Raw genomic sequence first — 11,692 nt, 5'->3', positions numbered from 1 at the left:
TAAAAAGGTAAATAAAAGATTCTGACGATCGTGCGGCACAGCTGTGATCATCGGAACCTTTTTTTTACTTTTTAAAAGCATTTTTACTACCGGTTCTGGAGAACTGGTAGTAAAAAAATGCCTAAAAAGTAAAAAAAAAAAAAAAGTTCCGACGATCAGCTGAGTGATGCCCGATCTTCTGAACTTTTTTTTTTTTTACTTTTTAAAGCATTTTTAACTATCAGTTCCGGAGAACCGGTAATAAAAAATGCTAAAAAGGTTTTTTAAAAACTTCCGACGATCGCATGTCACTCAGCTGATGGTTGGAATTTTTTTTTTTACATTTTTTACTACTGGTTCAGCAAACCAGTAGCCTTTTTTACTACCGGTTCGGGCAAACCAGACCGAACCAGGAGCATTTCACCCCTGACATACATACATGGTACATATAGGTGCCATACATACATGGTACATATAGATGAGAAGTTAGTCTACTATATCTGAAAAGTAAAAGATCGGGGAAGGCTGGTCTAGGAACATCTTGATAAAATATTTTAGCTAATGAGGTCATATAGAATACATTATATAATATATGAAGTACTAGTTACCTTGTTTCTACAGGATAGCTTTAAAATGAAAAACAATGCAATTTCCCCTTCAATAAGTGAGTGGGAAGGAGTGCAGTATTTTGTTCTGTACTTTATATTATGCAGAAAGGAATGACCTAACCTGAAAGAACTGAAATAATTTAAGTGTAGATATTTAATGTGAGAATATTTTCAAAGCTACCAACAGGTACTTTTGTTTATACAAATTAATTCCAGAACTTGGCTTTTATAAGAAAATATCCATATAAAGAAATAAAATACCCACATTTTCTTGATTTTTCCTGTATAAAAACATTGAGGCATTTCATAAAGAATTTTCCAGTGTACACCCTGTTTTCCATCGCATTTACTACATGGAGTGCTGCACTCCTTTCTTAATGCATTTCTGGTACAGATTCATGTTGTAGGAAAAGAAATCACAGCAAAGTTTACAGCTATGGAACTTCCCGAACAACTGCTTAGGCAAGACAGGATACAGTGCCTGCCCACTGATATGTCAGGTTTTGTCACTGATGGACAAGCTAAGGAAGATGCAGAGCACAGAAACAGCTCCGGATAGGAGGAGGAGAGGGAATAAATAGCAGGGGAAAGAGAAAAGAGAAAGAAAGTGTGGGTGCACATTAAAAAAGAAATCGAAGAGATGGTGAGTACTGTACATTCAGAGTTGGGGAGAGAAATTTTAAACTTACATTTGCAGCCTCTAAAATTTTTTAAGCTATTGTAGTGAAGTTTTCCTAGGGCTACTAGATTTGGACTGCAAAAATTCAGATGACTACTAAACAGCAGTTGCCATCTGATGCAGTAGTTCTAATTTTTCATTATTTTGTTAGATTTTTCGACAATTCTAACTTTCTCTATGAATTAGGAGCTTGACCTCCAAAAGCTACTAATATAAAAATGGGATTCAAAAGAACTCATTCCAACAATTTTAGGGAGTACCTGTTGGAAGAAATATAAAGATCTTTCCTAGAATTTAATGCTTTAAACTTGCTTTAGTTGTTTATTTATGCAGGGTAGCCTAGACGCTTTTCATTTCCTAGAAGCTTGATCCAAAGATGTTTGGATTGATTAGTGCAACATTTTGGACTACTCCATAACTATGTCTTTAAATAGATGAAACAGAAATCTTCATCCATTTTATTTATAAAGTATACAAAGTATGTAAATGTGGCTAATAGTTCCTGATCCCCAGACCTTCTTTCCTGATCTTGAGCTTCTTCTCATGCCCTTAATAGTCTTCTTTATTCCACATATGTTTCCAACTACTGTAAACTTTCATTTATAGAAACAACTAATACATAATTATGAATATTCCCCCTTACAAGAAAGACTGAAAGGAAACTATCCCCAAACTAAGCAAATATTTTCCTTTTCCCCAAGCGGCTTGAATTTTTACCATTTAAGTCCCTGTGCCCACTTCTAATTTCTGCATTTGCACTCCTAAATCTTGCATTAGCTCTATCTCTGTAAGTAATCTCATTAACTTCTTTTGGGGTACTAGAAAGCAAACAGAAACTGACCATGAGAATGGTAGAAACATTGTATCTAATAGGTTTAATCACGCAGAATATTTCAGACATGGTTAATATGCGGCCATGAAGACAAGTTAATCACTATCTCGTGCCAGGGCTGGCAGAGAGTACGATAGAGGCAGAGCTTGATCACCAGGTTAAATGCTGAATTCTCTGGAAGATTAAAAAATTCACCTAAATTCATTTTTGGGGGAATAAACCTGCCTGAGATACTTATACTAATCGTAACACTTGGAAAGTGTTAAAATCTTGGTGAGTTTCTGAGATAAGTTTTTTAGGCTTCAATTTTTTCAGTCAAATGTTGTAGAAACAGATATTTTGCCTTAGATTTGCTTTTTTAAAAAAATACTGTTCTTTCAAATGCAACATGCAGGATTATGTATGCAAAGAGGTTGCTAGCATCTCATTAAATCTCCTGTGCTCCAGCAGCTTGATATCATATTTTTATGAATATAGTTAAAATCCTACTATGTCACTGTGCAATTGTAGCAAAGCTATTAATTTTGAGGCCAAATGCCTGCTGCTATATGTATAATTAAATGGTACTATCGCAAGGGGTGAAGAAATTCCCAAAGGGCAACTAAAGTAGTCAGGCATCTTGTTCAATTGATAAGAGACTGACAGCTGGAAAGTGAATGCCGAGCTATTTCTAATAGACACTGGGACCAAGTTTAGAAAAGTTGCACACAACTATTATTGTTATCAATGGGTACTTCAGCTTCCACATCACATCCATTTGTGATGGCTGCAGAAATGTTTCCTTTCTGACATTGTAAACTATAAGCAGCCATCTCTTCTCTGCATTATGCATCAGTGCCTAACTAGTTTTTAGGTCCATGTTAAAGACAGAAGACTAGACAGCTGTCACACCTGTATTCCCTTGAAGGGCTAGCTATGAAGTTTGCCGAGCTATTAAGAGCAAACCAAACCAAGTACATTTCATTCATTAATGAGCATGACTTTGGAAAATTCTCACCATTACAAATAAATGCAACTGATTCTTTAGTTCCTGAAAACATTCCCAGCTTTTGTAAAGCCATAACAATCCAGATGGAAAAGAGCAACACAAACTGAAGATTTCCATTTCTAGTAAAAACAATAGTTTATTGAAAACGATAAACATGGCTAATGAACCAAATGAAATTGCCCTTTGGGGAAACCAAACATGATGTAGGGAAAATGTACAAAAGAGACTATGGAAGTTTTTTACAAAGGAAACCAGCAATCAAAAGCTTTTCAAACATTGTTTGTTTTTTGTTATTATATGTGCATTTGGTAATCTGTTATTGAACTCAAGACACTGAATTTACATAATAACTCCATCCTCTCCTATTTTTCCCACAACCACCATTCTTTGAGGTGAGTTAAGAGAGAGTGATTGGCCCAGGCACCCAGGCAACTTTCATGCCTAAGGGAAGACCTGAAGTCAGTCTCTTTGTTTCTAGGCCATCACCTTTACCATTACACCAACTGGCTCATACCCATGAATAAGAATAAGAGCCGAGGTGGCGCAGTGGTTAGAGTGCAGTACTGCAGCTGACTGCTAGTTCAGCAGATCAGCGGATCAAATCTCACCGGCTCATGGTTGACTCAGCCTTTCATCATTCCAAGGTAGGTAAACTGAGGACCCAGATTGTTGGGGGCAATATGCTATTTAGTATACTGTCTTTGGTGTAAGCCGCCCAGAGTCCTCAGAGAGTGGGTGGTATAGAAATAGGACTGACTGACTGATTGACTGACTAAATAAATAAATAAATAAATAATTGTCCTGTGTTCCCTTAACTCAATATCACATTCAATATCACTGTTCTCCATTATGCTCTTACTACACCGGATGGACTCTAGACAGGGCAAAAGTTATTGTGATGACAATGTCCTGACTACCTTTTTCTTTATCCAAAGAACACAAATTCAAAACTTCTGTGGAACAACCAGAGCTATCCTGTTGCAAAGATAATATCCTCATAAAACCCCTGATTATTATTATTGTCCTTGGACCTGGAAGCAACACACTTGTAGCCTCTCTCTCCTTTGTTTTTCCCTCTCTTCCAGTCTCTCATTTTCTGAGGGACTCTGAACAGCTTTCAATTGCGCAACAAACTTTCTGTGAAATCTGAAGAGAGGGTAGAAAGAAGACATTTGTGTTTCTTCCAGCAAAAATTTTCCATTTGGTGCAAAAGTTTTCTTTTTTGTCTCTGGGGATCAAGACATAATTTCCGCAGAATTACAGTATTGATTGAGCAATCTGATATTATGCCCCATCAGGAGTAACAGGAGCATCAGAAAAGGTAGAAAGAAACTCCACAAATCCAAAGTGAAGCGTATCCTGCAGAATACTAGGTGAATCTAGAGGAAAGACAAAAGTAGCATATATGTGATGTTAATCACTTTGTTTTAGTATTTTTATTTGTGTATTCAACCTAGGAAAATATGGAAACGAATAAGATTTTCTTGATAACCCTTATATAATCTATATATTTTTGATAACCTTGATATATTCCTTGATGAAAAAGAAACCACATACAATGTACAAAGATATCCCCACTAGCCAACAGAAAAGAAATACAAGGAGACCCTTGACTTATCTTTATCTAGTCAACTCAGATGTCACAAAAATGTGCAAGATTTTATATCTCTAAACCGTTTAAGAGATGAGGGAGAGGGAAATAAAACAACCTAAATTGATCTTGAAGTCATGTAAATTAGATATGGTGAAAGACTCAGAAATTCAAATGATGCTATATTGGTACTAAAATAGTTTCATCCAGGACATCCCTAGGACTGCTGAGAAGAAGAAAAATTAAACCATGATTGATACCTAAATTTTGACAATGTAAAATTCAGACATGATTTTAACATCCTTTCACTCTTAGACACAATATGCAGATTTCTCAATTAACAAAAACAACATTACAGAAAAATTAATCATCTCTTAAACAATGGTCTGTTAAATCAATAAATACTTCTGATAGCTTTATTCATCATAAAATCTGTCAAATCCCATTTCAAGCAATAGAAATGAAAGGGTATGGGAATGCCTCGTGATAACAATTTCAGCTATTTTAATGTTGTTGGAGAAAAGAGAAAAACATTTTCTAAATAATTTTTCCACATTATATCTCGCTTCATGCAGTTCTTTCTTTCCCATTATTTGCTCTTTTAAAAGATAAAATCCCCAATAATCTCTCTTTATAGAAAAGTTATTCCAGTTGCCAATGTTTTTTCAGACTGCCTATTCCTACTGGCTGTTGTACCTGCTTATTTTTCACATCAGTCACATTCCCTCACCCACATTTTTGGACTCATCATCCTTCATGATGAATACTTTAAATGTTTAAACTATTTCTAAAACTTCTGGTTAGCCTAATAAAGGCATTGCCTCTAAGGAATTTTTCTTTCATGAAAAAGACAATACTGTTATTTTTAAAAGGAATGTTTGGAAGACACTGAAACTTATTAAGTAACAAGATCCTATTCAGAAGAAGCATGATCCTGCACAAAGTTCATTGGCTTTATATTATTTGAAAGACAATTCTCTCCCACAACCAGGTAATCCTACCTAATTTGACCTTGAATGACTTTTGTTATACAGTAGAGTTGAATTGAGTTTGACTCCTAGTGTCTTTTTTTTTAAAATTTGATTTATATGCCGCCCTTCTCCGGAGACTCAGGGCGGCTTACAATGCGTTAAGCAATAGCCTTCATACTTTTGTATATTTATACAAAGTTGCCCCCACAACTGGGTCCTCAATTTACCTACCTTAGAAAGGATGGAAGGCTGAGGCAACCTTGAGCCTGGCGAGATTCGAACCTGCAGTAATTGCAGGCAGCTGGTCTTAATAACAGGGTGCTTTAGACCACTGTACTACCAAGGCTCTTAGTCTTTATTCATGCAAAGTTTCTTGGGAATATTAAATAATTGATTTGCTGCTATTGTATTTTTCCAGCAGGTTATTTTGACATTTCAATTTAATCCCAACCCTGGAATTCCCCATTGGTTCTGTATCCAAGGATTAGCCAGAGCTAACCTTGTTGAGCTTCTGAGGTCAGTTAACTGCTCAGAATCTTTGTGCAGCACAACAGTTTAAATTATTACCCTTAATAATATATAGATATATTTAAAACATGTTAATAGATTCATGCTTTGACTTTCTATTATAGAAGTACTAAAGGTAGTTTTCAGCAATAAAACAAATAGATAACATAATGCTAAAAGCAATAGTCAAAACTAAAATTGTCATTTTCCTACCTAGACAGCGATCTGTGTTTTCACAAATTACCGTATTTTCCGGCGTATAAGACGACCGGGCGTATAAGACGACCCCCAACTTTTCCTGTTAAAATATAGGGTTTGGGCTATACTTGCCATATAAGACTGCCCCTCTTCCAATGCACACCAAATAAAAATTAAAAAACATCAACTGGCTCACCTACAATGTAAAAGCAGCTGTGCTAGACCCAAAATGGCCCCTGTAACAAGCAGGAACCTCACACAGCCACAAAAAGCCCTCCCAAAAAACTTTCACACTCTAAACACACACAACACAACACAACTGGCTCACCCACAATGTAAAAGCAGCTGTGCTAGACCCAAAATGGCCCCTGCAACAAGCAGGAACCTCACACAGCCACAAAAAGTCCAAAAAACCAACTTTCACACTTTACACACACAAATTCCACATACAGCTTTGTGAGATTTTGTGTGTTTGTGTAGTTGGAGTGAAACACTACAGAAACACACTAAATCTCAGAAAGCTGCACAAATATTGTTTTATTTTATTTTATTTTAATTTTTATATGAAAGCTAAATTTAAAACTTCCTAAACTTTAAATGGCTAGGTCTAAAAAAGAACAACTAAAAAAACCCCAATTGACTATTTTTTTTAAAGCTCCCAAAGGGGGAAAAAACTTACCCAATAGAACAGGGGTCTCCAACCTTGGCAACTTTAAGACTTGTAGACTTCAACTCCCAGAATTCCTCAGCCAGCTTTGCTTTGCTGGCTGAGGAATTCTGGGAGTTGAAGTCCACAACTAACTCCTTGCTTGATTGCAGGCAGGGAGTTGCTTGCTTGCCTGAATAGATTCAGGCAAGCAAAGTAAGGCAAGCGTTGCCACTAGCAGCTGAGGTAAGCAAGCTGGAGGGGGAAAACTTTTTCCCTTTTACATGGCTCTGGCGATCCCAGCTGAGTTGCAGGGAACTCAGCTGGGATCGTCAGAGCTGGGATCCTCAGAGTAAAAGGTAAAAATTTTTTTTCCTTTTATGTGGTTTCTGGCGATCCCAGCTGAGTTGCAGGGAACTCAGCTGGGATCGTCAGAGCTGGGATCCTCAGAGTAAAAGGTAAAAAATTTTTTTCCTTTTACGTGGTTTCTGGCGATCCCAGCTGAGTTGCAGGGAACTCAGCTGGGATCGTCAGAGCTGGGATCGTCAGAGTAAAAGGGAAAAAACTTTTTTCCTTTTACGTGGTTTCTGGCGATCCCAGCTGAGTTCCAGGGAACTCAGCTGGGATCGTCAGAGCTGGGATCCTCAGAGCTGGGATCGCCAGAGCCATTTAAGGCTCGTCAGAGCCTTTCGGGCTGGTCTGCCTGGTTACAGGAGAACGACACCCGGCGTATAAGACGACCCCCGACTTTTGAGAAGATTTTCATGTGTTAAAAAGTCGTCTTATACGCCGGAAAATACGGTAAGTAAATAGTTTTCATTTCCAAAATAATCATTTTCTTGTTCTTTCTCCCAGTAAAGTTTTGAGGGATCCCCAGTCCAATTCAACATCAGTTCTGTACTCATCAAAACCCAGGTTTTGTGCATGGAAGGTTTTTTTTCCTAACTTTGTCTAAGAAAATGATGCAGACATTGTTTGAATAATAGTCATATTTTTCTTTCCTTTTTTGAATGTTAACTAACATGTGTGAAAAAGAGGTTTGTTGGGGGGAAAAGCTTACAAGTGATTATTTTTTTATGATTCAGTTGGTCAAATAAAAACATTTAAGTTCTCTGTGGTTGTTGCATTCTATTACACTGCATACAACTATTGTTTTATACGCTCAAATTCACTCCAGGTAAAATTCCTGAATTCAATGCATGAATGACTTGATTGGCAGGGAATGAAAGTTGTTGTTGTTTTCACAAAGCATTTTTTCCACTCCTTAAGTGAAACATAGATGTGGCAGCTTTAGCCTATTCATTCATCATATGATGATCTGAAAGGTATACTTTGCTGTTTTAATATGCATAAACAAGGATGGCAGGTTTGCTCACATTGCTTAATTATCATCGTGCTCTTTCATGCTGCCGAGGACTGAAAGGACAAATATTCTAGCAGCCATGCCCTGTTGTTACTAAGATGGCACGTCACTCAACAGAAATAATAATGTTAGGATGGTCTGAGGCTTTGAACAAATCTTTAGCTGCAACATCTGCCATCTCAATCCTCCACCACTTTTGTTCGTTGTATCTTCCTTCTGTTGGGCATTGATTAAAGAGGAGGAAGCAGGCAGGAGGCTAAAATTCTGCTTGACATTGTTCTTCATTTCTTTTTCTTTTCATTTTGGCATGGAAATTCAAGCAATTCAAATAACCAAAGGTCTTGTGGTATCTTACAAATAAGACAACAAGTTATTATGGAATAAGCTTTCATTGAGTAGGGTCCACTTCATCTAATGCATAAGAAGCTTAGAAATCTTTTAATCTCTTAGCTGCTGTTCTGCCTCTTCCTTCCAGGGAATGTTTATCTAATTGCTCAAATTCTTTCATTATCTAGTCTAAATGCTGCAGTATAAATGGATCACAATTCTTTGCATCTTCCACTCCAGTTATAATGAATCCTTTGCTGTTCACTTCTGCTATTTCAGTTACATTCTGGCCACAAAAGTAAATACAATTAAATTTATCCTAATTCTTACAGCCAGTAAAATCAGTATCCCTTCAGAAACCCAAACCTCTGTAGGAAAATATTGTCAACATTAATTTTGAAAACTCTTATCAATTTCAGTTGCTGTTTTAGGGAGTGCTGACTATGGCCATAAACTTTGTATTATTAAAGTGCATAGAAAATGAGGCTGAACTATTAATGCATAAGGAAATATATTAGAAAGCAATATCTTAGTATTGAGACTCTGGAGAAGGAAATAAAAACTGTTTAGTGCTTACAGTTAATATTTACATAGTTGAGATGTAATTTATTTGAATTCTCTTATTTATCTTTTTTCAGAGACAACAGAATTCTCATCAGATACTGAGAAGCAATATTAGGAATCAGAAAGACATCATGAAGATAGTAGGTAGAACTAGTACTGAAAAGATTTGACTTTAATTATTAGAATGCCTATTGAGAAGGTCCTGGTTTTTTAAAAAGATTATCAGATCTTGCTCATGCTTTTTAGTCTACTGTTTTCTCTGAAAGAAACAAAAGCAAGTTATTTTTTCTTCAAAAAATAGTTCAAAGATTTGAGCTATGCTACAGTGGGATGTTGATGATGACAAAATTTGATTTTTTTTTTCTATGATCCATTTATTTGTTTTCTTGTCTATCCGTGGCCTTCTCAGGAATCTTCACCCAGAAGTCAAAAACTCAAACTTGAATATAACAGGAAAACAATTCTAAACAAATCTAAAACATTTTTTCAAGTCCTTCATCACTACTCTACTAAGTGTTTATTTATGACATATTTCTGAAATTCTGACAATTTGTTCAGTGACTGTTCAGAATTACTGCGGTGCTGAATGAATGGTACTTTCACCTAATCCAAAATTATAGCTGTATCTGTTCAAAATTTGGATGGTTGGCATCCCATCTGCATCTACAACTGCAGGGAACTTAAATTCCCCCTATCCAGCTTTCTGCCCCCAGTTCTGCATTTTTGCCACCTGGCGCTCCAAGGCCCCCAGCTTGAGCTTCACTGTCTTATTGCTCCAAGCATGCTTGGCCTGACCCTTCAAGTGGCCTTCATCTCAAGTAGCAAATGGCAGTTTCCTCACAAGACTTCAGGAAGAAGGCCTTGTGTGGCAGCAGCTGCCTCAAGAAGGCTTATGTCAGGGAGGCCTCATGAAGACAGGTCAACTGTCTTCATGAGGTCAACTGACAAGCCAATATAGGTCAGCTGGTTTGGTGGACTGCAGAGCAGCAGAGGCTTCAGAGTGCAGAAAGTCAGAAAGGGTGGTTGGGACTGCTGCTTTACACTGTGGTCATGTTTGAGTGGCTGCGGCTTCATACTACAGTGCTGGGCTAGAGTGGCTGCACTTTTCTGGGGTGCCCTGAGTTTGTGCCATGATGCTGGGCTAAGGTGGCTTGGCTTTGCACTGCAGCTCGTGTTTCTTGCAGTCCTAGAGCATAACACACCAAGATCTAGACACTTAGCAATCATCTTGCATTAATGAGAGTTAGCCATCCAAGGTCACATGATCGTCATTTGTGACTTTCTTGAAGGGCCAATCTAAACATGACAGTGACAACTTAATAAATCAAGTGTCAATTCCATAGAAAGACACATGGGGATACACTTTTAAAAGCAAAAGGAACTTGTGCATGCAGGAAACTTTTAAAATTTTATGTTACAATTTATAAATTAAAAAATAAAAAAAAATGTATCAGTGAATATAAAATAACCACTTTCATCACATATATCTTAAAATCTCTTTCTCCAGAAACATTTATGTGATCCAGTTATGTCTGTTTTCAGAGCTCAGTTGAGAGAAGGCCCTAAGAGAGAGTTTTCAAAGCAGGAAATCACTGAGCTGAGAAGAATTCTACACTTCTTAGTCACCCCACTAAATGCTCAACTCCCTTTTGACTTAATAGTGGCAGAACAAGCAAATACGGACATAAATTTCATTGGGAAGAGGTTAAGTCTCTCCATTTAAGCTATTGAAAATGAAAACTTGAAAAGGATATTTTAGCAAACAGTGTAACATGTTTAATGCTCATTGTTCATAAATTATGTGCGCTGCTAACTTTCTGGAAGCTAGGAAAGGAAATCAGTTGCTCTCCAGATGTTCTTGGACTAGAATTGCTATCACTCCTTTTAATCTTGTTGGCTGGAACTGATGAGCTGAAATTCAACATCTGGATGGTCCCCTTCTCTCCCTCTTCCCCTTCAAACTCAGAAAGCTGAAATTATTAACTCTCGTAGTTGATTCTACGATAATGAAATACTGTGAATTGCTATCAAATGATGCACTGGAGATACTATTCCCATGCCATTATTATTTAGCAGATGATTCCTGTGTTCCTTTAGTTAGGAGGAATAGGACTAATATCCAAAGTCCTTTTGGATATTCTACACAATATAGTATATATTTATTACTATTGACATCATTGCTCCTTTTCTTAGCGTTTGTTCTGGGTAGTTGCAGAATTGTCTTGCTTTGTACTATAATATCTAGTTCTTTCATGATGCTTTCAGTGAGTAATGCAAGAAGGAGTTTCATTTATTGGGCATCTTGTTGAAGAGTCTGATACTGAACTACTGTCATTATCATTTCAACCTTTTTTTTGCATTTTATATAATGATAGCTTATATAAATATATTTATGTGTCTGTACATCTGTCTTTGATCATTATGCTTGAAAATGAAAGG

The 11,692-nt window shown here is 36.8% G+C and overlaps 1 protein-coding gene and 1 long non-coding RNA gene across 10 annotated transcripts in view; one reads left to right on the top strand and one right to left on the bottom strand.

Moving 5' to 3' along the window:
• The window catches only part of ST3GAL3 (ST3 beta-galactoside alpha-2,3-sialyltransferase 3), a 203,742-nt gene that overhangs the window by 16,571 nt on the left and 175,479 nt on the right, over positions 1–11,692 (bottom strand). The window contains exon 10 of one of the 7 annotated variants that reach the window (XM_060689879.2): positions 931–4,465. The exons of 3 other annotated variants lie outside the window; for them this stretch is intronic. In XM_060689879.2, the coding sequence (XP_060545862.1) occupies positions 4,322–4,465 (144 nt within the window). In that variant the 3' untranslated portion in view covers positions 931–4,321. Of the gene's footprint in view, positions 1–930; positions 4,466–11,692 lie in introns of those variants that run through there. 3 more of the 7 variants (XM_060689877.2, XM_060689875.2, XM_034414877.3) reach the window with 3 other exon arrangements.
• The window catches only part of LOC132711290 (uncharacterized), a 37,977-nt gene that overhangs the window by 26,082 nt on the left and 203 nt on the right, over positions 1–11,692 (top strand). Inside the window, exons 1-2 of one of the 3 annotated variants that reach the window (XR_015733074.1) lie at positions 1,133–1,230; positions 9,328–9,393. This is a non-coding gene — a long non-coding RNA (uncharacterized LOC132711290). Of the gene's footprint in view, positions 1–1,132; positions 1,231–9,146; positions 9,394–11,692 lie in introns of those variants that run through there. The other 2 variants (XR_015733075.1, XR_009622111.2) reach the window with 2 other exon arrangements.

Source organism: Pantherophis guttatus, chromosome 3 (assembly GCF_059756535.1).
Source record: "Pantherophis guttatus breed Tessera chromosome 3, ASM5975653v1, whole genome shotgun sequence".
NCBI lineage: Eukaryota > Metazoa > Chordata > Lepidosauria > Squamata > Colubridae > Pantherophis > Pantherophis guttatus.
The sequence above is the reverse complement of the archived record's forward strand: the minus strand, read 5'-3'. Positions and strand labels throughout refer to the sequence as shown.